The following is a 26,472-nucleotide window of genomic DNA, read 5'->3' as shown; positions in this document are numbered from 1 at the left end:
AATTGAAACCATCAAAAAAAATAACCCACCTCCCTAAAATAACAGCAGTTGCATTAATAAAAAGCTCTAATGTAATACTATTGTTTTCTCGCATACAGTGATTTTGAATGACAAATATTAATATAATGTGAAATAGAATTGTCTTATTTGCAACACCGTTTGGCAGACTCTGGATCCGTTGGATAGGTCATCCCAGCATTACAAAGTCTATCATATGATTATCATGATTTTCTGTTTTTGCTGACTGGAATACAAACATTGCCATTGTCAGTTCATTGCCATTGCCAATGTTGTTCAATTCCTTTTGCATAGTGTACTAATTGAGACATGAAAAACCTAATCATGTTTAATTATATGCATGACTGATCTCATGTATAATCATATGCAACATGTTTAATTACTGTATATGCATAACTACTTTGGGTCAAATGTAACACCAGATTACTTTAGTATATTTGAGGAAAAAATAAATAAATAATTAGTACATCTCAGCAAAATATGATAATTTGTCCATGTTTTTTGCTTTACAAATGATACAATTACAGAACAATATGTTATGAAATTCAGAGGGGCTCCTAACTTCCTATATAGAGTTGGCAACACTGCTACTGCTGCACTGAAATCCAAAGCAGGAGTTGTCACCCCAGCCTGAGTTATCCACTGGATTACAGAACTCTCCATCTCACTCTGTCCCACCACACATACATTTATAGACCTATTTTCCAGAAAAATAAAGGAAATTTGTTGGCGGTGGATGCTCATTACTGGGGAGGTTGCTTGCGGTGGATGCTTGGGCGTGGATACTCTGGGGAGAGGGGTTTGGTGGTGTCCGGCATTCCGCCCAGCTTACTGACGTCAATGGTTTCCAGCCAGGGTGTGACGCCCAGCTCCTGGCAACCAGAGATGTCACTGATCTGGGCGGGAAGCTGGACAAAGTGTTCTTGAGCCCCCCCAACATGACCCAATTATAGGGATGGCCCTGACTGCCACCTTGACTACCAAAAGCATGCCCATACACTTAGCATAGGGAAAGGACTCCTGTGAGTTGTAGATCTTGGGGTGTGCCAATGTCATTAGGAACTTATCTAGGATGTTAGGAGCATGTACAGGGATGTACTGCAAGTTTTTTTTAATGTTGCCAGACACACAAATTAAACAGTCCAGCTTACCTGGATAGGTAGCACAATAAGGGCGACGCAAATCATGATGACCACTAGGAGCTGTGACGGCCATATCTTGGGGGTTACGTCACCAAAGCCCACGGTGGAGAAAGTGACGATGCAGAAGTATAAGGAGTCAAAGAGGGTGAGATTATTGCCCGCTCTCTCCAGGTGCTGAATGCCGCAGATACTAAGGAGAGAAGATGACATAGATCATAAAAAACATGGTAGACACCAGAATGGCTAACACACAAAGGGACGTGAGTAAGGTTAAAGAGAAAGCAGATGATGAAATTAGATCTAAACCCAATCACTAAACTCTAATTCAAACACTATCATGTTCATTTAACTTCAAAAACTGTTTTTAATCATTTCAAATCTGCAGCTTTCATTTAAAGAATCCCAAGTGATCCTGCCTTAAATGTCTTCATTAAGGCACATCCTTGCATGAGGTGGCAACTGTCTCCCAATTGTGCTGCAGTGTTGTCACACTGTCACGTGGACCTCTGGTGGAAACAGGAAGTGGCCGTGCCACCATGGTGGCGCTAGAATGCTACAGCCCCTCTCAGGTGCACAAAGATAGATAGGGAATGAGCTGTAGTACTCCAAACACCCCCAGCATGGGGCTGTCAAAGTCTTGTAGTGCTTCATGGGGCCGTCAGAGCCTGGTAATACCTCATGGGGATGTCAGACTCTTGCAGTGCATCATGGGGCTGTCAGAGTCTTGCAATGGTTCATGGGGCTGTCAGAGTCTTGCAATGCCTCATGGGGCTGTCAGAGCCTTGCAATGCATCATGGGCCTGTCAGAGCCTTGCAATCTTTTATGGGGCTGTCAGATTCTTGCAATGGTTCATGGGGCTGTCAGATTCTTGCAATGGTTCATGGGGCTGTCAGTCTTGCAATGCCTCATGGGGCTGTCAGAGCTTTGCAATGCCCCAAGGGGCTGTCAGAGCTTTGCAATGCCCTAAGGGGCTGTCAGAGCCTTGCAATCTCTCATGGGGCTGTCAGAGCCTTGCAATGCCTCATGGGCCTGTCAGAGCCTTGCAATCTTTTATGGGGCTGTCAGAGTCTTGCAATGGTTCATGGGGCTGTCAGAGCTTTGCAATGCCCCAAGGGGCTGTCAGAGCTTTGCAATGCCCAAGGGGCTGTCAAAGCCTTGCAATCTCTCATGGGGCTGTCAGAGCCTTGCATTGCCTCATGGGCCTGTCAGAGTCTTGCAATCTTTTATGGGGCTGTCAGAGTCTTGCAATGGTTCATGGGCCTGTCAGTCTTGCAATGCCTCATAGAGCTGTCAGAGCTTTGCAATGCCCCAAGGGGCTGTCAGAGCTTTGCAATGCCCTAAGGGGCTGTCAGAGCCTTGCAATCTCTCATGGGGCTGTCAGAGCCTTGCAATGCCTCATTGGGCAGTAAGATTCCTGCAATGCCTCATGGGGCTGTCAGAGCCTTGCAATGCCTCATTGGGCTGTAAGAGCTCTGCAATGCCTCAAGGGGGCTGTAAGAGCCTTGCAATGCCTCATTGGACTGTAAGAGCTCTGCAATGCCTCATAGGGCTGTCAGAGTCTTGCAATGGCTCATGTGATTTGTAGCCTCACTGCAGCTGGAGGGCCGAGGTTGCCTACCCCTGTACTAAAGTGCAAATTGTGTAAATAAGCTTGTATGAGATGACTGTATTTCCACTGACGATGGCAAAAAATGCCCGAAAACTTTACAGGAAAAAAAATCATCTGACCCTTCTGCCACCTACTGTGCCTTATGATAAATCTGGTCCTGCGGAAAACATTGCCCGATGTAATTGGTAAATTTAAAATGACCAAATGTTGGCTACTTGTAAAGAAAAAAAAGAAAATAACAGTTTTTAGCTGGAGTGCCACCCGCAACCAGTAGATGGTGCTGTAAACTTTGACTAACACATGTATTTTATTTTTTATTTGCTTCCAGTGATATATAAAGTCAAAATATTTCACAGCATTTTCCAGAATGTATTTCTTTTATTTGTATCTGTTTCTGCCCCAGTGGAGCTCATAATCTGACGTCCCCAGCACAATAATTCGATGCATGTGAGTAGGTGGGCAGCTCAAGCTTAGCAGTTTGTTTGCCTGTATCCCAAGGGTAGAGCAAGAATAAAACCTCACTATCATTATATTGCCGCCAACCAGCACAGCAATAAATAATCCGCTGCACTGTTGAGTGACTTCTACAGCTGTAGAAAAGCTCATGTCAATGGACGGCAATTGTAGACTACAACAAATGTTGTGTCATTTTTCTTTTACCCCCTTACAGGGTACTTAAAAGCATATCATGGCTTGCAGTAAACCTGTCACAAATTCAGGCATATGACAAGGGATACATAATCAGAGATCACCGAGAGTGAAAACCGCATGTCAAAACAATCAGCAGATCTGGAGATAAAGGCAGCTGAAGTTATAGGCAAATCTCATCGTTTTCTATAAAAGTTACATATTTCCCCAGCGTAGGATTCCTCTAATAAGACAGCAGAATATTGTCACTTCTGCTACAGTGGCGGTATGTGACAAATGATCAACTTGGACTAGCTGAAAGTGACCCTGTTGCTATAAAAAAGTAACTGAAGCAACAAAGGCATGCCTGTAAAAAGAAAAGTAAATACCGTTCCCATTGTTGTGCAGTTCTGACTCTATGAAACTGTCTACTGAAGTCCACAGGGAAAACAACACTTCTGGAAGTGTTGATCTCCTGGGGTCCCTGTCTCCTCAATTGTTGGTTCCTCCTACTGACCTCCATGTCATTACAGGACTCTGCAGTGATAGACCCCACCAAAAAGAAGCAGTGAGAGCTGATGGGGGGGCAGGAGATTGACCAAAAATAGCGGTTTCCCAGATTTTATAGGTAGCTATGAACTACAGCATTCAAAACCTTCGATTGCCGCAATAGAGAAGAGAAAGAAGAGGACCCCACTCATCACATGACCAGCCAAGAGACTCCAAGAAAGAGGTATGCATGCTTACATTTTTAAAAATAAATTATTCCAGTGGGGTATTCAGAGGAAGGGACTAGAGATGAGTGTTAAAGCACAATGCCTCTTTCATATTACCAATACAAGTAGGAGTAGGGGCAGAGAAAAAAGGAACTGTGCATATTGCGGCAGTGAAAGGGTAATGTTCAGGTCAGGTGTTCCCTCCATGGACAGAATGTGGCCACCTACAGACCTCAGAGGGCATTCACATATAGAGTATATAATGTATATACACAATACTGCTGCCCTCAGATACCGGGATTGGCCATCAGGTGCACAACATGTCAGCTTGGCTCAGGTAAGTGTCATGTTTGTTGCTATGGAGAGGGTAGATGAGAGGAGGTGAGCGCCACCAACTTGCAATATCTGAGGGGGTAACAAGAGAGATTGGGCAAGTTTTCTAACCTGTCTGATTAACTGATCGAGTAGACAGCAGCAAGAAAACGGCTGTATCAAGTGCCTCTCATCTCATTCCCTGAAGGTACCCAATGTAATGAAGATAACCATGCATACTGTTACAAATGGGCATCTCTGCCCCACTGGAGGGGTAGTAAACGTATAAAGAGAAAGAAGGTTATAAAAATATTAGGGCTGGTAATGATTAAAATGTTCGTGTTCGATTAATCGAATTTTTTTTAAATCGATTAATTTCGATTAATTATAACGCACATACAGATCCAACTACATTGTTCTATACACATACAGCACAGCAATGAAGTAATAAAATTAACTCATTCTCACGTGCCCCACTCAATATGGTCGCCACTTAAGTGGGGCAACTCAGAATAATAACGTGCTGGATTAGTGTGATCCTAGTTAATTTTATTACTTCATTGCTGTGCTGTATGTGTATAGGCCAATGCCTTGGCTGGCACTCATGCAGAAAGTTTTTTGGGCAAACTCACCGGCCCAAGTGGCTCCGTCGGCCAACGAAGGGGGGAGGAGTCCAGTGACGTCACGGACATTGACGTCACCAGACTCCTCCCCCTTCCCTTCGTTAGCCGTCACGGACATCAACATCACCGGACTCCTCCCCCCTTCCCTTCGTTAGCCGACGGAGCCACTTGGAGAAGGGGGGAGGAGTCCGGTGACGTCGATGTCCGTGACGTCACCGGATCGCCGACGGGACTCCCGGAAGCCGGCGGAGAGGTGAGTGTTTTCATTAGCGATCAAAATAATTTTAATCGATTAAAAACTTTAACGATTAATCGAGAAATTAATCTTTGATTTCCAAAGCCCTAAAAAATATCAATATGTAGAAATGTAATAAAATAATACAAATAGACAGAAGCGTACATAGAACCCCTAATAATAGGTATGAAGTACATAACAATTTGTCATCATCAACTTTTCAGTTTTTATTAGCTCTGTTTTCCATTTTGTGTAGTTATTCTTAAAAATACAAAAACATTATCAAAAGTACCATGGGGTATAAAATGTCAGGCACCTCTGCTTTCAGACAATCTATGATCCTGAGATGTCTCTATACAATTTTTAAATCTGTACTGTGTATTTTACTGATACACAAGTGATGAAAATTGGGTCATCCAGCAAGGGTAGAGTATAATTAACAACATGACAGCAAAAGGTAGATAGGTAAAGCAGGTATAATAGAATGTGTGTCCTCTCTGGTGTTACCAGTAGGGTTTTCCTCTTAGGTGTGCGCTGTAAGGTATCTTTGTTTTTTGTCCAGGAACACCAGGAAAGAGCTATGGATTTAATTGTGTGAAATTGCTTGGTCGCTTCCTGGAGGTTTGATTTGGCTAACTGATGACTGTTGACATAACAAGTCATGAGGAAAGAGGACATATGTAGACTGGCTAAGTTCCAGGCAGCCAGTTGTAACACCATTTTACCTGTTGAAGGGAAGGTTTAGTCTTTAGGGCCTATGTCAATGGGCTTTTGTTTGCTTGAAGCAAGTTTTGCATTTCCATACAAGTCTATGGGAATGCAAAACCTACTTGTTGCAGGTCAAAAGTAGGTTAAAGGGAGAACAACTGCAGGTCATATACACTTGTTAATGATTTCTGAATACCCCAAAAAGTATCTCAAACTGATGCCATTGACACAAGTCCAAAGCATGTCCATACAGCCCTTATGCAGAACTGCTGGTTGGCCAAATTTGCCTGGACATTAGTTCTGCACAGACCAAGTAATTAATACCTTGCCATTGGTCACATGACACACCATTACTGAGGGACTGGAGCAGTGGTTCTTTTAGGACAGGTAAGTATTGCCAGGTATATTTTTTTTATGCAGTAGCAAGTGCTACTTTGGAGGACCAAGTGTTACCACCGGAACTGGCAGCGAAGAAGACTGTGGGATCTTGAATTAAGGCAAGTATGACTAGAAAAATTAGAATGTAATTTTTTATCTGCTGGGGAAGGGGAGGATTGTAATTAGTTTAATATCTGCCTAGAATTAGGCTTTAAAGTCTTCTTGTTGTGAAAAAAAAACAATGAAAGGCCTATCTATCTACTCTTCTCATTTGCAGTTTTATCGACTAAACAGAGTGACAGATCCCCTTTAGAGATAACGGTAGCTGACAGACTTGCTGCTGTGAAAGTGAGGTGCCATTGACAAGTGTGCTAACACCAGTCAGATCTATGCATTCACGAATACAGATACCCGACAGGCAAATTACATCTCTGCATACTCACCACGTAAACATGAGGCAGATAAGGGTGCATATAAGGATGAAGACTTGATTGAACATGGCAGAATGGGTCCTCTGGATGGCACGGTGCAGGTCATTCTGGAAGAGAAAGGACATACGTAAATGATGGGCAGTAGGAATAAGGCTACACAATATTTTTAATCTTTCTGTTTTCAGTCTCATGTCAGCCCAGCATTTGAAAAGGGCAAGCAGTGGTAAGCGTAATCACTAAACCGCCTGAGGCATCAACATAAATGGCGCCCACCTCTTCCTTTATAGAAACCAGTGCAAACATATGAGCATGAGAAGTAGCGTACGTAAGTCACCACCTGGATTTTGGGCCGTGTTATGATCTGGGGTTGCTTCAGTAGGTCAGGTCTAGGTTCAGCAGCGTTACGTCCCCAAAAAGCTGCCTACCTGAATATACTGAATGGCCAGGTTTTTCCATCAGTGGATTTTTTCTTCCCTGATAGCACGAACATATTCCAAGATGAAAAAGAGTGGTTCAGGGAGCATGAGACATCATTTTCACACATGGATTGGTCACCACAGAATCCAGACCTTAACCCCACTGAGAATCTTTGGATGTCACTTGGTGAAAAATGGACACAACTCTGGACATAAATAAATGTTGTCACATTGCATAGGCTAATTGAAACGATGCCACATCAAATGTGTACCATAATCAAAGCTAAATGACAGTCCAATTAAATATTAGCAAGTGTGTGACTTTTTTTTGGCCAGGCAATGTAGTATCCAAGAAAAGGATGCTGCACAACCAAAAGGCAAATCCACACAATTAATTTTTTTTTCTGCTGCAGTGCAAACAATGTTACATAGGTAAGTACACTGAACAACAGTTTCAGGCATCCCCACTCTTCATCAGGTTTTGATCATACAAAAATCTACTATTGTATGGCCAGCTCAATTATCCATGTCTGATATTCGCAGGGCTGCTAGGGATGCTGAAAATCACTGTAGTAGTCTGTGTTGCAAACAGTGATAGCAGTGATCTTTCTGGCATGAATCTCCCTCTGCACACTGAACACAGGGAGTCGCTCACTCTGCACTGCCTCCATTCATAGAACACCTTGTATTTTGTTCATTGCATACAAGGTGTTCTCTGATTGGACAAGGTACAGAGGAAGAGCGGATGATGCCTAGATCTCTACCTCATCCTATCAGAAAACTCCTTGTATTCATCGAAAATAAATGAGTTCTCTGAATTGCACCAATGCCTAATGAGCCGCTCCCTGTGTTCAGTGAGCAGAAAGGGAGCTGCACCGGGAAGATCCCATCAATCACTGTATAATACAGTGATTTTCAGCATTCCTAGTGGCCATCTAGGGATCAAATACGGGTACTTACATTGAACGAAGCTGGAAAAATGTGAAGCTGGACCAAAGTAAAGTCCATAAAAGATTATTTTAATACACAGGAGACAGTTAGGGACTGAGGACATATTACAAGAGACTATTAGTGTTCACTGCCATTACAGTACCTTTACAAATCTATACTCCCAGATTTATGCTCCCTATGGCCCCCTTAAAAATCACTGGTGTCCAATTTGATATTCTTCTCCACAAGATCTATTATAAAAGGTCAGATAAAAATACATGAAATGAGACAAGGGCATGGACAGCACAGAAGAAGAAAGTGTAATAGAAGTATTTAAAGCTCAACTCCAGCACCAGTCTTCTTCTTGGTTGAATGACACACATCGTTATTTAGCCTCTTCCTGTAAGCCCTGGATGTCATGGACTTTCCCCCTGGGGCCACGTCAACAAGCCAACCTGGGTTCACAGGAGATTGTTGCAGAGAACAGAGTCATCATGGTATCGTTCTCCACAGTATTCAGTCCACTGCCTGTGAAAGAGGCCTCGTGATGTCACCAGGCCAGAACGAAGGCCCCAGGAAAAAAAATATGCATACACATTAAAGACAAGAAAAGAAGGAGAGGTCCAAACCTAAGCGTTTTTCAAAGGAGAACAGAAGCCACTCTGTAAGCTGAACCACAATATGACAGCACCTGGCAACCTACAAAGTAGTGTCTAAGAGTTCCCTGTGCTTTTTTAAGGCCTTGGCACGACCATGGTAAGCTGGTGCCATGTAATGCACCATGGGGATCTGGCCCATATTGTGCCATCCACTGCAGAATGACCACCCTTAAGTCTGATCGTTCTCAATAGCATCGATCACAATCCATCACATATGGCCAGCTTAATTCTACAGCTGCAGGTGAGCTAAGCCACGCTGACACCTGCCAGATGAGACCTATGCTACAGAGTATTGCTCAGGGAAAACTTAGATACCTACAAAGTTGTGTCTATGCTTTCCCTGAGCTTTTTAGGGCTTTTTATGGCCTTTTGGATGGCCATAGTAAACTGGTGCCATGTAATGCACCATATGGATCTGGCCCATATTGCGCCATCCACTGCACAATGACCACCCTAAAGGCCGGTCTTTCTCAATAGTAGCAATCACAATCCGTCAGGTACGGCCAGCTTCATTCTACAGCTGCAGATGAGCTAAGCCATGCTGACACCTGTCAGATGAGACCTATGCTACAGAGTATTGCTCAGGGAACACTTGGATACCTACAAAGTGGTGTCTATGCTTTCCCTGAGCTTTTATGGCTTTTTTTGACCTTTGGGACAGCCATAGTAGGCTGGTGCCATGTAATGCACCATATGGGTCTGGCCCATATTGCGCCATCCACTGCACAATGACCGCCCCAAGGTCTGATCTTTCTCAATAGCAGAAATCACAATCCGTCACGTACGGCCAGCTTCATTCTACAGCTGCAGGTGAGCTAAGTCATTCTGACACCTGTCAGATGAGAACTGTGCTAAAGAGTATTGCACAAGTGATCTCATACCGTAAAAATAGAATCTGCACAGCTACGGTTCAATTAGAAGCATCAATGCAGGGTGTTCCATATTCATTAGCACTACAGACCGTGGCCCAGTGATAGAAAGTTCTCCCTCAGGCTGCATTTACATTCATACATAGAAATAGGATGGAGGTGAAGGAGATTTTCACAGCTGCGTTCCTGAGGCACTAGGCTGCAGCTGCTCATTATCCTCCACGTATGAAGCTGACAATAGAAGAAGTGGTTCTCTTCTTTTCTTTTATGGTTCACATTATTTTATTTTTTTTCTCCTTTTGAATATAGCTTTGGGAGTTCACAGTACAGCCAAGTTAAGCGCTAGAACTCTAATTGACCCGGCTCCATTGCAAACCTCTCGGCATCACTTGCAATGGTTATTTAGTTTTGCGGGACAGTCCAATAGAAAAGTAAACTCAGACAGCTCACCTCGCGGGAATGAAATCTACTCTCAGGTGCACGAATGCCCAGTTCCGCTGGGGTAATTACAGATGAAAGGGATTAGTTGTTAGCACATTGAATCGTGTTCAAATAAAACTGACAGCTTTATTGAAGCATACAATGATAGCAGCGGTTAAAAGCATTCAAACACTTATGCCTTTTCAACCACACTATCCATTAATCATAGCAATTTCGGTGAATAATGGCAAAAATATAGAAAGGTTAGGGCCCACCCCCAAATAAATCACCAGATCACAGCAAAAAGGTGAAGTGGATACTACAATGATAAATGGCAGTCAGCTGGGTAAGCAAAGATTAAAGTACAACTATGGCCTCCCATTACAAAAACAAATATGTGCTGTAGAGCTTAATTATACAGTAAGTGCATCTGCAGTAATAGTTTTCTGTTACTCCTCCGGAAAACTATCACAAATACCTGTTGATCCTGCCAGTGAAGTTCATCTTTTTGCAGCTTCCTGTGATGTGGTGGCAACAATGCTGCACTGCTCTTAAGTTCAGAGCAGAGTTGACACTCTCATGTAGGCTGTGTGTAAGAGACTTATCCTGCTACTGGAGCCACTGGAGATACCCGACAGTCTTAGACTCTGAGACCAACACTGACACACGGCGCACCCGGCATTCCCTAGCCGGATACAGCTCCTCCCCCTTTTTTCTCCGTTCCTGACCGACGCGGCTCGGCCCAGCCAGCCGAGAACGCGGGCGGCCACACGGACACGGACCCCCAACAGATCAGCCTCTCACACCACTGGGGACACCACCGGGGCTCCTCGACCCATGACCCGTCAAAGGAGGGCGCCACACGGACCACGGGGGAGCTTCTAACCGTGAGTCTGTTTGCCATAACATTGCTGCATACACCCAGATTTCACACACCAAGATCCACCAACATTTCTCATCACATAGATCCATCAGGCAATATCGAATTCATTCACGTCACTTCTGGTAGTTGCGCTCCTGTCCTTTTTGTTTTATCCTGCTAGCTGGTCCCTGCTCAAAGACACATGCGCACATGTGCACGCAATACTATGCTAAAAGTTGTGGGAAAACACGTTGTTGGGCATAAATGGGAACGTACACGCGCCATAGAGTATGTGCGCACACACTTTCCCTATTTAATGGACAAAAGCCAAGATCAAGTTGCTCAGTGGTCATCAGCTTGTCCCTGTGTGCTATGCATCTCTGATCTCTTGTGTTTGAATGTGGTTTGTGACAACTGACTCCGCCTTCTCTTTGCGATTTGGTACCTCAACCCTCTGCTCTCCCATGTATGACCCTGGCTTACGATTCCTGACCTTGCTCCTGATCTGCGATTCGGCATTTCAAGATTCTGCTTCCCGTATTTGTCCCCGGCTTCAAACTAAACTTCGCTCCTGGCTTGCCACAAGTACTCTGAGCCACCTGGTCCAGCCAGTCCTTCTCCGGGTCCAAACCTGCTATCTGATCCAATTCTGAGAGATCCCGTGTCATCCCGGTCCTGCAGACTCACCAGCTGGTCCAACGCACTCGAGCGCCTCTACGAAATCTTGCCACGAAACTAAGACCGGCGCCTGTGCCTCTCCCAGTCCTTATATGCCCTGTCACCACCTCCAGAGGTTTGGGACAAGAGGTGCCTGGGTAGCCCCTTTCTCAGTTGGGTCTCCATTCAGGTACGTGAAACTGTGCCTGATTGCACTACAGTGGGATGAGAAGATGTTGCATCGGGCATGGCAATCAGCATTGTTAGGCTCCATTCACACCTGAGCAGCTGTCCGCGCATATTCGGCTCTATGGACATGCGCGGAGCCTAACTAAACAGAGAAAACATGCATCGTTCAGAGCTTTGCAGTAGTATAAGCGCAATATTCAGGTGGATTCCGCACGTTTGCGGCTATTTTATAGCTGCAAATGAGCGGCATTCTTGCGGATTTAAAAATATTAGCGTTTGCGTCCAGTACAGTCTTCCGCGCTGAAAACCGTGCGGGAAATTCAAATGATATACAGTATGTCAATGGAGCCTCACTGCTAACTCGCAAGTCTGTAGCTAGTCACACTTAGTCCTGCCCACTGCTATCTGGATTGACAGCTCTGTCTCCTTTGCTGAAACTTTCCCACTGTGAGCTGCAGTGTCTAGGAGGGGGAGTGTGTGAGATATAAATGGAGGAGGATTTGGCTCAGACGTTTTTTTGCTTAATTTATTAACTTGCTCCAGTAACTGGATTTGGTACTTGTTTAGACTGTCAAACAGGCGCCTTTAGTTGTACTTTGAAGCAGACCTCTAGGCAAAATGGTTCTTAACCCTTGCAGTGGGGCTACTCCTGCACTCCAAGGGTTAAGGGCTCATTTTTGTATAGGTGCTAAAAAAAATTATACTCACCCGATTCTCAGAGCCGGCTTGCTCCGAGACCGGTCTCTGGAGCCTCTGTCCCTCTCCCATGCAGTGGCCTAAGGATCCTTGAGTCATCACGTTCTATACAGTACACTGGACGTGAGGACGCCAAGACAATACCATCGCTGTGGAGGATGAAGAGAGAGGCTTCAGGGACTGAAGTAGCTGCCACCTGGCTCTTTGGTTCAGGTGAGTTTAACTTTCCTTTTTAGCGCCTAGACACAAATGAGCACCTAAAAGATAGATCTTCTTCGTCACCCCGTAGAGAAAACGAACATTGAACACGTGCAGGGGGAGCCGCATAGAAAGGGTCATTTTTAAACTAACCCGTAGCTTAGTTTTAAGTGTAGGTCAACTGTATCATCTTGTCCAGATTTGCCATAGCTTTGCTTCCAAAGAGGAAACAACTTTTAATTTCACAAATGAGGTTATGATCTGAACAGTTCTTTGATCCCTGAAGAATAAAATGTTTCTGTCTCCACTCCACCTCCGTCTACTCGCCGAGGCTTAATAGGCCTAGTTGGAATAACTTGTCTTCTTGATGCTGTGCAGCAAGCCAGCAGTCCTGAGATCTTTTTTCACCTTAATCAAAAGGCTCCCCAAATCATCCTCACTTTCATTCATCCGAGCGGAATCTTCCTCATATCAGAGGTTGGTGATTACATTCCTGGCTGTTCTAATTCTAGTTTTTGACTCATCTGGCTGCCATTTATAATAATATATTCAGCGTTTAGATTGAATAAATAAGTTTACATTATAATGACTTATCACACTTATTTCTTAATATTGAACCAATCGGTTGTCTTATGTTTTAATTGTTGCTTCTTGGTTCCTCTGAAGGCCAGGATTACCAAGTCTTTAGGAACATGCCACGTCTCATTATAGCGGCAGGACAGCACGGATATTAGACATATAACCCCACAAAAAATGTGTTTCCACATCCATTCGGAACGAAGCGAAATTTACATGTCTAACGAATATACTTAAACACTTAAACACAGTCACTAGTAATGTGTCGGGAAACTTTACGAACAACATGTTTGTAACTCATACAATTTTCTAAAACTGACTAGCCAGAGTATAGTATGTGCAATGTTCACAAAACTGACAAATATCTAAAGCTAAAACATTTTTTTTCTTTTTGTAGCAGGTTTCTTTTTTACTCTGTGTTCCCTTTCCCTTCCTATTCTAGAGACACAACAGGAAGTGAGGAAATCTCTCTAAACTAAGGAGACATCCCCCATTAGACAACTGGCACAGAAACAGGTGTTCCCATTGGAAGAAACGATATGCAGCTGCTGTAGGTGACAACAGAGGTCTCAAGGTGCCCATACACTGCTCGATTCTCGTACGAGAATCGCGGGAAATCCCGCGATCGTACGAGAATCGAGCAGTGTGAACGAAGACGTGCGACCGTTGCTACTGTACGGTCGCACGTCTTTTGTCTAAGGAGCACGCTAGAAAACCAGCCGAAAGTCGTACGATTTTCGGCTGGTTTGAACGGTGCTCGGGAGACAAATGCCGAACGGGCCGGTATGCGCACGCGCACACTGCCCGTTCAGCATTGCGGTCATCGGAAGCCCGCCCCTTAGGGCAAGATGGGCAGATCGTATGTTTTTTTAATTACTTTACAACCATCGCAAGACTAAGGTCTTGCGATGTTTGTAAAGTGTATGGCCACCTTTACAGGGATGGCAGGATCACTAGGCATTTCTTTAAGTCTCTGTTGATACCATAATGTACTGTGAACGCGAGTCAAATGCGCACAAAAATGTGCAACAAATGTGGAACGCGCTTGCGGTGCCATTACTGGTTAATGGCACTCTAAATAAACACGAGTTTGTACATGCAAGGATACACATGAATGCTCAGGAAGAAAACACGGAACTCATGTCGCAGAATTTGCTATATGCATTACTTTCCTGTGTTTGGCACGCATCCAAGAACCCACTGAAATCAATGCGGAAAATAAACGCCCACGAATGATACATTTTGGTGTGAATGGGGACTAAAAAAGAAACGAGATTTGGTATGTCAAATTTTGCATTTATATGTAGTGCTTTTCTGGGGAGACTTTAGGGTATAGTTGAAGCTTAAAGAGGAACTCCAGGACTTTAATAAACTAGCCCCTGCTGTAGGGCTAGCCAAGTGCTCATTTTGGTCCAGGGGTGCATATAAAGAAAATATACTCACCTGATCCTTGGTCCCTCACGGCTGCTCCACCGGTCCCCACAGCCTTTTCTCCCCTGGGCTCTGGTGGTCTAAGGACCGCTGACGTCATCAAGTCTAATGCAGGTCTCCTAACTTGCATTAGACGTGAGGACGCCAAGCAACATTTCATAGTCGGAGCAGTGGGGGAGAGAAGTGAATGCTGACAGCTTTGGGGCCGGGGATCAGGTGAGTATATCTGCTTTGTTTGAGTCCTGTAGAGATAATGAGCACTCAACCCTTGCAGTGCAGGGGTTAGTTTTATAAAAAACCTGGAGTTCTTCCTTAACTATTGCTATAGACACATTACATTGCTTACACAGTACCCAGCTGGCAGTAAGCAAACGTCTCTTTGCACAGTAGACACTTTGAGATGCTGCAGATCCCTAAAACTGAATGAAACTAAATAGGCAATTTAAAAAAAAAACTATTTCCAAAATTAATTTGCTGCACGAAGTATATCAGCTTAGTCAGCTAGAGCAGTGGTCCCCAACCCCCGGGCCACAGACCGGTACCGGTACGTGGATCAAATGGTACCGGGCCGCCCAAGGAACATTAAATTATTTCCATTTTATTTACTGTGGTGTATTTCTCTCGGGTTTGTCCGACTTTCCAGGACGAGAGGTTAACTGGGAGCTGAGAGACGTCACCTAAAGCCGCATTAATACCGCACATGCGCAAAATATCGTGATATGGGGGCGGTTTTAGGTGACGTCTGGAGCTGAGCGGCTGCAAGCGGCAGTGGCGTTGTAGCTTTGGTAAAGAGAAGGTGTGTATCGCTCTTCTCTCTGTTTACCGGTACTTTCTCATGTTTAACAGTGCTTGGTGTACGTGTATACTGTGTTTGCTCAAATTTAACCCACAAATTAGCCCACGTTCTATTGAGTTAAAATGTTAAATCACTTTATATAAATTTTTTGGTGTAACTGTATTTTATTTTGAAGGCATGTTTAAATACAATTAAATTAAAATTATTAAATCAAAACAATCTAAAATATAAACAATCAACGTCCCCCCCTCAGCGGGCCGCAGTAAAATTATCAAACGTTGACCGCTCCGCGGCGATAAAAAGGTTGGGGAGCACTGAGCTAGAGTGTATGAATGTGATGGTACTTTCTTAATTACATCTCAACTCTCCTGAAAAGCATCCAGGATATTACCTTCAGATTAAATTGAGCGAGAACTAGGATTCATAACCTGCCCCCCCCGACCCCCACCCCCGTCCTTTGCCCATCAAATTCACTTTGCATTGTGTTAAAATTAAAAAGGAATCAGTGTTCCTAAAAATAAAATAATGGAATGCAAGGACGATGATAAAGGATTGTCTGCTCCAGTATCCAAATATATATAACTAATCTATTAACATCGGGGATAGTTTGAAACAAATTTAAGTGATTAATCAAAGCAAAAGAAATTCCTCTGGCAAGAACAGACAGTTCTCAATTTTAAGAACCATCAGATAAAATAATGAGAAACTCCAGAAACGTAGAATGAAACATTAAATGTTAATGACATACAAGAAACAGAGCGCCATGTTAAAATTAGGAAGTATTCTACTTATTTATTCAGCCAGTCTAAATGGGTCCCATGTTGCTGCTCCAATTCTTGGTCTGGATTCCGGTATCTCTTAGTTAGAAGCAGCATCTGGTGCTAGGCAATAGAAGAAATAATTGAATATAAAAATAAAAAGTAATAAAAATAAATAAACAGTTAAAAAAAAAATTGAAACTAACCCCGCCGCCCTGCCATCTGGTTGCCATTCACAATTGATGGGGAGGGGGGGGTCGTATTGTGGAACCTGGCCTTGGGGCGGCAAGGAGAGTAAATCCGGCCCTGGTGCTAGGTACTGCAAATGACAGAACAGGGAGGGCAGGCAGGATGGAGGGGCATGGGGAGGCAGTATAAGAACTGGACACCATAGAGTAGCTGGCATCAGAGAATGGCGGCATGAAGGAGAACAGGGGAGCTGGGATGTAATAGACCAGTATAAGAAATCCACAGTCAGAGAGGCATAATGGAGGAGCATGGAGGTGTACAAAGGGAGTCAGGGTCGGGGAGGCAGACTTGAAGAATAATAGGAGAGCAAGGTTCAGAGAGGCAGCATTATCGAGCACGAGGAACAGAGGGGCAGCATGTAGGAAAATGAGAGCGACAGGATCAGGGAGGCAGCACTGAGGAGAGCGGGAAAGAAAGGACAAAATAACAACACGGAGAAGAACAAGACAGACGGGAGGGAAGCAGAATTACAATATGGAGGAGAACAAGAGAAGAGGGATCAGAGATACAAGATGGAAAAGCACGGAGAGTCAAAGTCAGAGGAGCAGTATGGAGGATTACAAGACAGCCAGGGTCAGATTAACAACATAGAGGAAAAAAAGGAGAGTGGGGTATGGAGAAGCACAGGAGAGGCAGGTTCAAATATTCAGCATGGAGGAGCACAGGAAAGCCCGAATCGGAGAGGCATAACAGAGGAGAGAAGGATAGCAAAAGAGCCAGATTCAGAGAGGCCATAGTAATAGCACAGGAGAACCAAGGTCAGAGAGACAGCACATAGGAGCACAGGAGACACAGGTTTAGCAATGCAGAATGGAGGAATGGAGAGGAGCTAAAGCAAGCGGCCATATACTATTAGCAAAACAGAAAAGTGGATGCCAGCCTTCCAAGACACTGCAGAAGGAGTGATAGGTAATTGGATAAGATGGTATTCCCAATTGTAAATTTAAGACACATTTGATAAAATAAACGGTAACTTACAATCATGTTCTCCAAGGCATGTTTTGCCAGCCAGCAGTTGAGGAAGACTGGTATATAAAGACTTCTCAATGGAGGCCAGAACACCTAAAACAGAGCACAGATAGCAGTAAATGAAGGCAGCACTTGGGTACATTACTTAGGATTGTTGTCATGCCATGTTGGTCTGAACATAGTGAGCGGTGAGTTCTGTGTAAGGCAAAAGCACTGCTTTACTTAATCAGTGCCCCTTCCTCAAAACAAACCCACCATTCCATGTAATCAGACCTGAAATATTAGAAAAGTAGTGGTCTGGTGAAATCTGGAGGAAGACTTCTCCTTTAAAGGTAGAGACATTTTTAAACAACTGTGCAGTTACAACCTTGTGGCACCACTTTGGTGAAGGCCCTTTTCTGTATCCCAGTACAAAATGCCAGCTCCATAAGGACATGCTTATTTGGAATGGTCTGTAGAGAACGCTGACCTCAACCCTACTGAACACCTTTGGGATGTTCACTAGGGTCCCAAAACTAGGACCTTTCTGTGCTTCCAACAATTATGTGCGTCCCTCTAATTATGTGCTAAACCAAAAAAATTATTAATCAAACACTCTAGATAAACATAAATGTGATGCAGCGCTAATAAATACTATTAAAACAAAACTCTAAAATCATTAGTGAAGAACATAAACAATCTGTGCTGAATTGAACATAAAAACAATAATATAATACATGTGAGCTCTGTGATCAAGTCATAATGGTGGAACATGTGAGAGCGTGAAGTTGTGTGTTCTGTACAGCTTATCCTATGCCCATGGATTAAATAGCATATGTAGCGCCCTCTAGTGGTCACTACTAAATCTAGTGAATATCTGGATTGTAACCAGTCTAGATACTGATTATTCAGAGCTCTGCATTCTATAGGTGTCCTTGAGTCTGCTGGATCGATTGCTCCTCCTGTTGCTGAGGAAAAGGGAGCCTTGGCATAGTGAGGGGGGATCCATCCTCAGACTATGAATGTGTACCTGACCCTGACCAATCCCTGAGTAGGATGACTCACAGGTATGGCTGAGGGCAGGTGATAAAAGGTTTGGGGACACTGTGCAGAACTCTCTCTCGCCTCCTGGGGCCTCTCCCTAAGAGGTCTGTGTGATGCAGGTGACTGGCCTGGGCCTCAGCACGTGGCAGGTGCTGGGGGCCTAGAGGCCTGGGATACCACAGATACTTTGATTGGGCCCATACACGTGGCAGGTGTTGGGTGCCTCGAACTAGAGGATATTACTGAATATCTGGCATGCACCTCAGCAAGCGGCAGATGCTGAGGGCACAGAGATTTCAGATACAGCTGAGAAGAGACCAGATGGAAGCTGGGCTGAAGGTGGAGTCTTCTTGTCGAGGAGTGTTGCAGAGGAGCTGGTGAGAGCTACCGTCTGGACCCTACAAGAGATCCCTCACCCTATTCCAGGTATCTGCTATAGAAGAGGCCAGCTGTTATTACCTGAGTACACAGATAGCCCTTTTCCTACAAGGTACTGGATCATCCTGGCTGTTCGCAGTACTGTTCCTATTATTGGTCACTCTGACAGGACCACAGTGCTATTGACTTTAGCTGTTACTAGGGGAGGAAGCAGTCCTCTGAAGAATTTGTCAGGGCACCCTACAGACCCTAAACCCTCTCTCCTGTCGATCCTACAAATAAATATCCAAAAGACCCTAAGACTTGAGTCCATTCTGTTCCTGAGTGTCGGTGGGCTGGATCTGAGCAAAGGGGGCAGGTGGCATAGAAAACAGGTAGGAGAACCTATTTCATATTCAGCGGCTCCTTCCGGGGTGAGCGCTACATATACACAAGATTTATTTCTGGAGTGCGACTGCCCTTTATACACATGGATAATATATGCGAGTGCTTCGCAATGTGCACCCACCACCCCACAATTCACATGTAGGTCAAAAGTGTATTTCTGCTGTAAATTGTCCAAAAAAATGTCCAAACAGTTCATCAGATGTGTAGACCTCCTTCCACTCTGACACAAAATGTAAGACCCACCAAAGTACAATGGACTCCACATTCAGTGACCTCCCTGATTCAGTGGGTATGGACTCGCCTTATATATTGGATGTCTACTAATATACACCGCCTGTCCAAAAAAAAAGTCACCACCTGGGATTTAATTAAAGGAGAACTATGGGGTCAGTGTTTTTCCCCATAGTTCTCCTTAGGGTAACGGGAGGACACAAACTAGCGTCCTCCCGTTACCCTTAGCTCAGTATACCGAAAGCTACAGCTCGCGGTATACTGAGACACCGCAACCGGAGCGGATCCCGACATGGATGTCGGGATCCGCCCAGCTACGTGAGTGACAGCTGACTCTGCCTATCTAGAGGCAGAGCCAGCTGTACCCTCCCCCGTCCGTTCCACCAGGGGAGAGGGGAATCCAGGCCCTCCCCCTGTCACGGCAGAGAGCCGTGACAGGATCGAGAGGTGAGTGAACCCGGTAAATCACTCATCTCATAGTTCTCCTTTAAGCAAACAGGTCAGAGCCTTCCATTGGATAATATGTCCAGCAACGTTATGCACCCCAAAAATTAGGTCAGCTGCCGACCTGGATATAATGAATGACCAGGTTCTTCCATCCATGGTTTTTTTCTTCCCTGATGACAATGCCAGTATTGCAGATGAGATTTCCCAGCAATGCTCTGCTGATGTAACCTCAGGATGTAATGCTCAGGCACGATTACATCACTAATACCCAAGAGGATCGGGAAGTGGAAAAACAATAATTGTAAGGAAAATAAAAATATGTTCGTTTTACTAATGAAAGTAAGATGATTTCATATCAGCATGAGGAGATCCACGTTGATGTGATTTTTAGTGAATAGGGGTAATTTGTAGTTCAGATGGCAGGCTCTGACACAAGTCAGATGCACAGGGCTGAGTGAAATGGTGTCAGTGCACTGAGGAAGTACATCCCATGGGCATCTTTTATAAGTAAGTTTACAAACTTCTAGGTGAATATGGTTATTAGGAGTGGAATAGAACTTATGGAAATGCAATATAGAAATACAGATTTTTAGTTTTTGACCGTACATACCCTTTAACATGTTTTCAGTCATTACGTGGATTCAATGAATTCAATCTGGCTGGGGTTCTTTAAGCAAAAATGATAAGGAATCCTTCCTCCCACACACAGAGACAAACACCTACACCTACACAGCCTTTTGCTTTGGTCACGCAGTGGAGCACAGCATTACCGTTGATAAGAATTAGAGCCCGAGAGGAAGAAGAGGACTGACAAGGGACAGACGTGTCTGCGAAATAGTAATTGTAGCAGAATAGGTCAGCTCCTAATAAGCCAACATCAGCTCCCAATGTCTCCTCTAAGCCTTAATAACAGCTCTCGCCTTATTACACAGTAGCCGGAGGTTGGAGTGATTGGAGGAGAGGAGAATGGGAGCCGCCGAGTGGCACTCCAAGAGGGGCAAGGTCACGTACTCATCAAGCTGACTGAAAAGTGACGCCTGTAGGCAGTGAATGGCAGCTGTGCCCGATCTTCCAGCATTCCTGGCACCCACCATGGGCAGCAAGAGTGTGGGAGAAATTATATTATCCGACACGTAGTTAAAATAAACAGGAAAGAGAGAGAGAGGAAGCCAAGATCTGGAGAACAGAACAAATTGGAATGAGGAAGAAGGACACTCAGGCCAGGCACTGAATAGAGAATACAACAATAGATTCCAATGAAGGATGCATTCACACCTATACTGCAATGGCCTGTTTAGAAAGCATTATAGTTTATCTATACCCAAGGACAAAGGGTATTATGTTGCAGCTTCCTAGTCCATAGATGTGGCGGCTGCATTAGTGTTCTCTTTTCTTCAACAAGTACAAAAAAATACCTGTCAATCTTGCCAGAAATGTCCTTGTCACTTCTTGCGAGTTGAACTAAAAGCACAATGCTTTTTTCTTTCAACTCGAACCCATGTAATGGAGATGAAGAGAGGAGAACTTGTTTAAAAGTCTGGCCTGGGTGGCAAGCATGGCTCCCTCCCTCCATAGTCATAGCGTAGCCATTGAATGAAAAGAAGGTGTTATTTGCAGGATTATAGGGTGAAAATAAAGGGGGAAAAAGACTGAAAAAAACCCCCCAAAAACCACTGTGGCCGCTACATCTGAGGACTGGTAATATGCAATATATACACAGGTTTGGATTTAGATACACTGTTGATGATGGATGTTGATTGTCCTCAGATGTCAGACTATAATTGTGCTGTCTCCAGCAGTTACAGTATATGAACTATGTCATTGCATTCGTGTTTATTCCCTGTTTATTGTCATAGTTAAAGCAGAACACCAGGCAACACTTTTATTAACCCTTGCACTGGGGCTACCTCTGCACTGCAAGGGTTAACTGCTCGTTTTGGTCTACGGAGGAAAATAACAAGGTTATACTCACCCGATCCCTGAAGCCGACTCGTTGTGACACCACTACCTCCAGCCTCTCTCCTCGTCCGCTCCAGCAATGGTATCTCACTCGGCCTCCTCACGTCCTATACACAATGTATTGGACGTGATGACTTGAGGATCCTTAGATTGCTGCAGTGGAGGGGGAGTGAGGCTGGAAGGACTGGTCTAAGAGCAAGCCAGCTCCAAGGATTAGGTGAGTATAACTTTTTTATTTTAGCACCTAGACGAAAATGAGCAGTTAACCCTTGCAGTGCGGGGTAGCCCTACTTCAGGGGTTGATAAAAAATGTCCTGGAGTTCTTCCCTAATTGTTCTGTGTTATGCTGCCACCTTGTGGTCATTGTGTTCACTAGGGCTGTACCAGATACTTTTTTTTTTGTACTCGCCGATACCGAGTACCCAGATTATCAGGAAGTTGGGTGGGGGGGATCATGACCCATCGCCCGGCTTCCTGATTGCCTGTGAAGCCGGTGTTTTAGAGAAAGAACACCGGCTTCACATGCTGAGGCTGCTTGGCTTCCTGACATATCAGGAAACCGGGCGGCGAGTCATGATTGGTCAGGAAGCCAGGCTACCTAGCAACAGGTGAAGTCGACTTCTGAGCCAATCAGGAAGCCGGGCGGCACGCCATGTCCCGCCTCCCTGATTGGCTAGGAAGCCTGCGCCACTTGTTCCTAGGTAGCGTGGCTTCGTGACCAATCAGGAAGCTGGGACGCGAGTCGTGACGTGCTTCCCAGCTTCCTGATTGGTTAGGAAGCCAGGCTGCTTACCAACAAGTGCAGCTGGCTTTCTAGCCAATCAGAAAACCGGGCGGCATGTCTTGACCCGCCTCCCGGCTTCATGATTGGCTAGGAAGCCGGCTTCACTTGTTCCTAAGCAGCCTGGCTTCCTGACCAATCAGGAAGCCGGGAGGCAGGTTATTACATGCCCCCCTGCTTCCTGATTAGTGAGGAAGCCAGGCTGCTTAGCAACAAGTGAAAGCAGCTTCCTAGTCAATCAGGAAGCCGGGAGGCGGGTCATAACCCACCGCCCAGCTTCCTGATTGGAAAGGAAGCTGGCTACATGCTCCCTTGGCACTTGAGGTCAGCGGGAGATCTCCCTCTGACTGGAAGTTCCGGTATCAGAGGTAAGTATCGGAGCATTTGGGCGAGTACAATCTCTCATTGTGCATCAATCTCAGATAGCATAAGATGGCAACATATTCATTCACAATACATGCTGGTATTGCCAGTGGGGTGATGATGGTCTGTAATTTGTGGATGGTGGCAGCTTGGATATTATTGTGTGAGTGTTCTTACAGTCACTGCCTATGTCCAGGTTGGGGAATGTTAGAGTTCTCAGGTGTGCCGGACTATTTCAGAGGACGAGCGATGGAAGGCGATACTCATCCAGTTGCCTTCATCTCTGTACCCCTCCGTTTCTTTTGCCTATATCTACTGCTATCAAACAGTAAATATATGCAAAATGTTTTGTTTTTTTTAAAACAAAACGCTTTAACAGCGGTTTAAACTTACCTTGTTTTCGCTGCGCGCTCCCGCCCGAGAATACGAAACTGTTCGGGCGGCCGCAAAGCATCTTGGGACGGGCGCATGCATAGTTCGGATTCTCGGCCGGGAGAGGAGCAGAGACGCAAGGTAAGTCTATTGACGCGTGCACCTGCATGCAGACACCGCTGGTTCGGAAGTGCCTGCTAGCAGAGAGGAGTCAGCGCTGGATCGGAGAGCCGCCGCACCACTGGAGGGACAGATGAAAACATCAGGAAAGAAGAGGAAGTTCGGATTAAGAGACATCATTTAAGGTAACTGCTGACATTAACATTATAATAAAACATTGCGGGGAGGGAAAAAAAATTATCCTTTAATGTCACTTTAAATTGTCTCATTAACCTAATGTGGCCCCCTACCACCCCAAGTCCCACAGCAGCCACCTAGGCTGCTATGGCTATAATTACGCCACTGGATCCAATACTCCAATCCATATAGGTTTTTATAAAAGTGCGAGTAGACAGCAGAAAGCTAGTGTTATAAATTCTTTATTTCAAAAAGCCATCAAACAGACTGAAGTAATGGATTCAACTATCGGACTTAAAAGTCTTTATTGCAGACAGCCATTGGAATACTGAAGAATTGAGATGAATAATTTATACCATTAGGCTGTGTTTTTTTGTGCACAAGTCATTGGACATAAGAGTGGATCGGAGTGTGCTTCATTGCAATATACAGTCGGTTGATCTTGTGCATGGTCAGAAGGGCAAATTCCTAATACTAGTGTTAGGGCTAATGTATATATATATATATTAGGGTATTAGGGTTGCACAGATACCAAGTATTGTACTCACTACAAGTACATGTACCGATACTTTTGAGCTCCAAGACTACACTAGAGAAATATTAAAAAGTTAGGAGGCGGCTGTCATTTGTAAGGAGCACACGGAGCTCCTGGGATTTGTACATCTGTTTTAATGTACGATTTTGTTTTTATAAATATAAATAAAGGGATGCACAGATACCAGTTTTGCGAGTACGAGTACTGATACTTGCCGAGTACTTACAAGTACGAGTACTGATAAATTTTTGTTTATTGTCATGTGACAGTTTTTCTAAAACAATGCAGACTAATGATTCCAGGACAGTCTTAGCTACCACTTCCTGTCTTTTAAACCCACTCTTCCTCCAGCAGGTGAGTTAACCCCGTCTCATCCTTTAAAGGGACAACAGTCCAAACAGAGGGGAAATATAGCGTCCTTCCAGGACCCAGCCCCGGTGTCCTGTACAATATATATATACTGTATAAATATAAACAGGAAGAATCTGCACTCCAATTGTCATTTTGCTGTACCGGTATATGTTTTCAGTTAGCTCTATACAACGCTTTATGTTGATTGGATATAATCAGTTTGTTTTTTTGTTTTTCAGCCTTCTTTGCCTGGTTCACTAACTACAGAACAGAAGCAGGTAAGAGTCTGCAATAAGGTGGGTTAAAAAATCATTGCAATGCTTATACCTGATCTCTGGTTTCTGAACCAAAGTAGAATTTCTTTTTAAGTGAAGTGAGGGAAAGAATACAAATAAACTGCCATTAAATGTATTTATTATGGCCGTACTGGCCATCATATCTTATCATTGTAGCTATGGAGGTTTGTTATGTAACCTGCCAACCGCAAATACTGTATATGACCCTTGTGCCACTCGAAGAATAGTACTGAAGATTAAAAGCACTAAAAATAATAAGCGTTCATATGCTCCTGCACCCACACTCCTACAGACAGACCTCCTGCTGTGCATGAAAGGTTTCCAGGCAAGGTGCATACGGATCCTGACTGCAGATTAATAGGACAAAGTCGTTGAGCGTCTGCCATGAGTGGTCATGGGTCAGTTGCTCTGTATATGGACCTGGTATTGCACGATTGGAGGAGAATAGATCAGAAAGAGGAGAATGAAAAGGGTAAAGAACAAAAGGTTGGAGGGAGGGAATTGTACTTACAGTCACAAAGAATGGCAGTGTGTTGAACATTTCCAAAATGAAAGGGAATCTCAAGATCTGCTCCCAAATGTTTCCCTAAAACACAAAAGAGAAAACCAAAATGTACAATTCACAGAAAGTGAGCAACATATTGAAAAGCTGATTTGCATGAACCAAGTACTACAGTTATGGGTGGATTACAATAGATTCAATCAGTGGGTACTCTATATTAGAGTTTATGGGTGTTTACTCGGGTGCTATTGTGCGTTGTGTTGAGGTAGCACATTCACTTAAAGGGCCCTTTACAAGTCTCAACTTGCAAAAAAAGGCATGCTTTAGGTCATGCTGCATTACTGCATGTGTATGGGTGCAACCCAGGACTGTCCCTATAATGAGGCAGACTGAGGAGGCTGCCTCGGACGGCATCTCATTGGGTCCACCTGCCGCCCCCTTTCCAGCCAAAGCGTGCCAGGTTGCTAAGAACACTTAGCAAACTGTGATGCTTTGGCCAGCATCCCGCCAGTTTACTGACACCACTGGTTGGCAGGAGCTGAGCGGGACGCTCTGGCTGGTGTGCTGCCCAGCTCATGGCAACCAGTGACATCAGTGAGCTGGACGGGACACCGTACAAAGTCAGACCCCGAGGTAGCAGCAGCCAACCCCGCCCCTCACCCCCTACTCCCCTGGTAACATTCGTCACAAGCACGCACCCCCTTCCCGGCCTCAGGTGGTTAATACTGTAGGGACACCCCTGAGTAAACCTATCATGCAATACTCACCTCCTCTGTGGTACTGTACCCCTGCTGCCTGATAATTAATATTTTATTATGCTTTCCCCAAGATGGTCTTCTGGGATGAATGACACCCAGCATTATTTATCCCACTCCTGTAATCCCATTGCACCATGGACCTTCCCCCGAGGGGTGCGTCATTAAACCACCAGCTTTGCAAAAATTGTGTTCCAATAATTGAATAGGTTAATACATGTATGATAGCAATCAGGATATGAGTTGCCTATTTTATTTAACATCTTACATTTTATGTATATGCTGTATTTATACAGTGTACAGTATATATAGATATACAG

General features: G+C 44.5%; 1 protein-coding gene across 1 annotated transcript in view; it reads right to left on the bottom strand.

The window, feature by feature from the left end:
• The window catches only part of LOC108797839 (potassium channel subfamily T member 2-like), a 147,594-nt gene that overhangs the window by 56,368 nt on the left and 64,754 nt on the right, over positions 1 to 26,472 (bottom strand). The window contains exons 7-10 of the mRNA XM_018569525.1: positions 25,407 to 25,481; positions 17,485 to 17,568; positions 6,813 to 6,907; positions 1,170 to 1,350 (exon numbers count right to left, since the gene is read on the bottom strand). Of these exons, the coding sequence (XP_018425027.1) occupies positions 1,170 to 1,350; positions 6,813 to 6,907; positions 17,485 to 17,568; positions 25,407 to 25,481 (435 nt within the window). The remainder of the gene's footprint in view (positions 1 to 1,169; positions 1,351 to 6,812; positions 6,908 to 17,484; positions 17,569 to 25,406; positions 25,482 to 26,472) is intronic.

This window comes from Nanorana parkeri, unplaced genomic scaffold (assembly GCF_000935625.1).
Source record: "Nanorana parkeri isolate BGI_ZX_2015 unplaced genomic scaffold, ASM93562v1 scaffold1350, whole genome shotgun sequence".
In the NCBI taxonomy this organism is placed as follows: domain Eukaryota; kingdom Metazoa; phylum Chordata; class Amphibia; order Anura; family Dicroglossidae; genus Nanorana; species Nanorana parkeri.
Note: the sequence above shows the minus strand (reverse complement) of the source record. Positions and strands in the feature narration are given on the sequence as shown.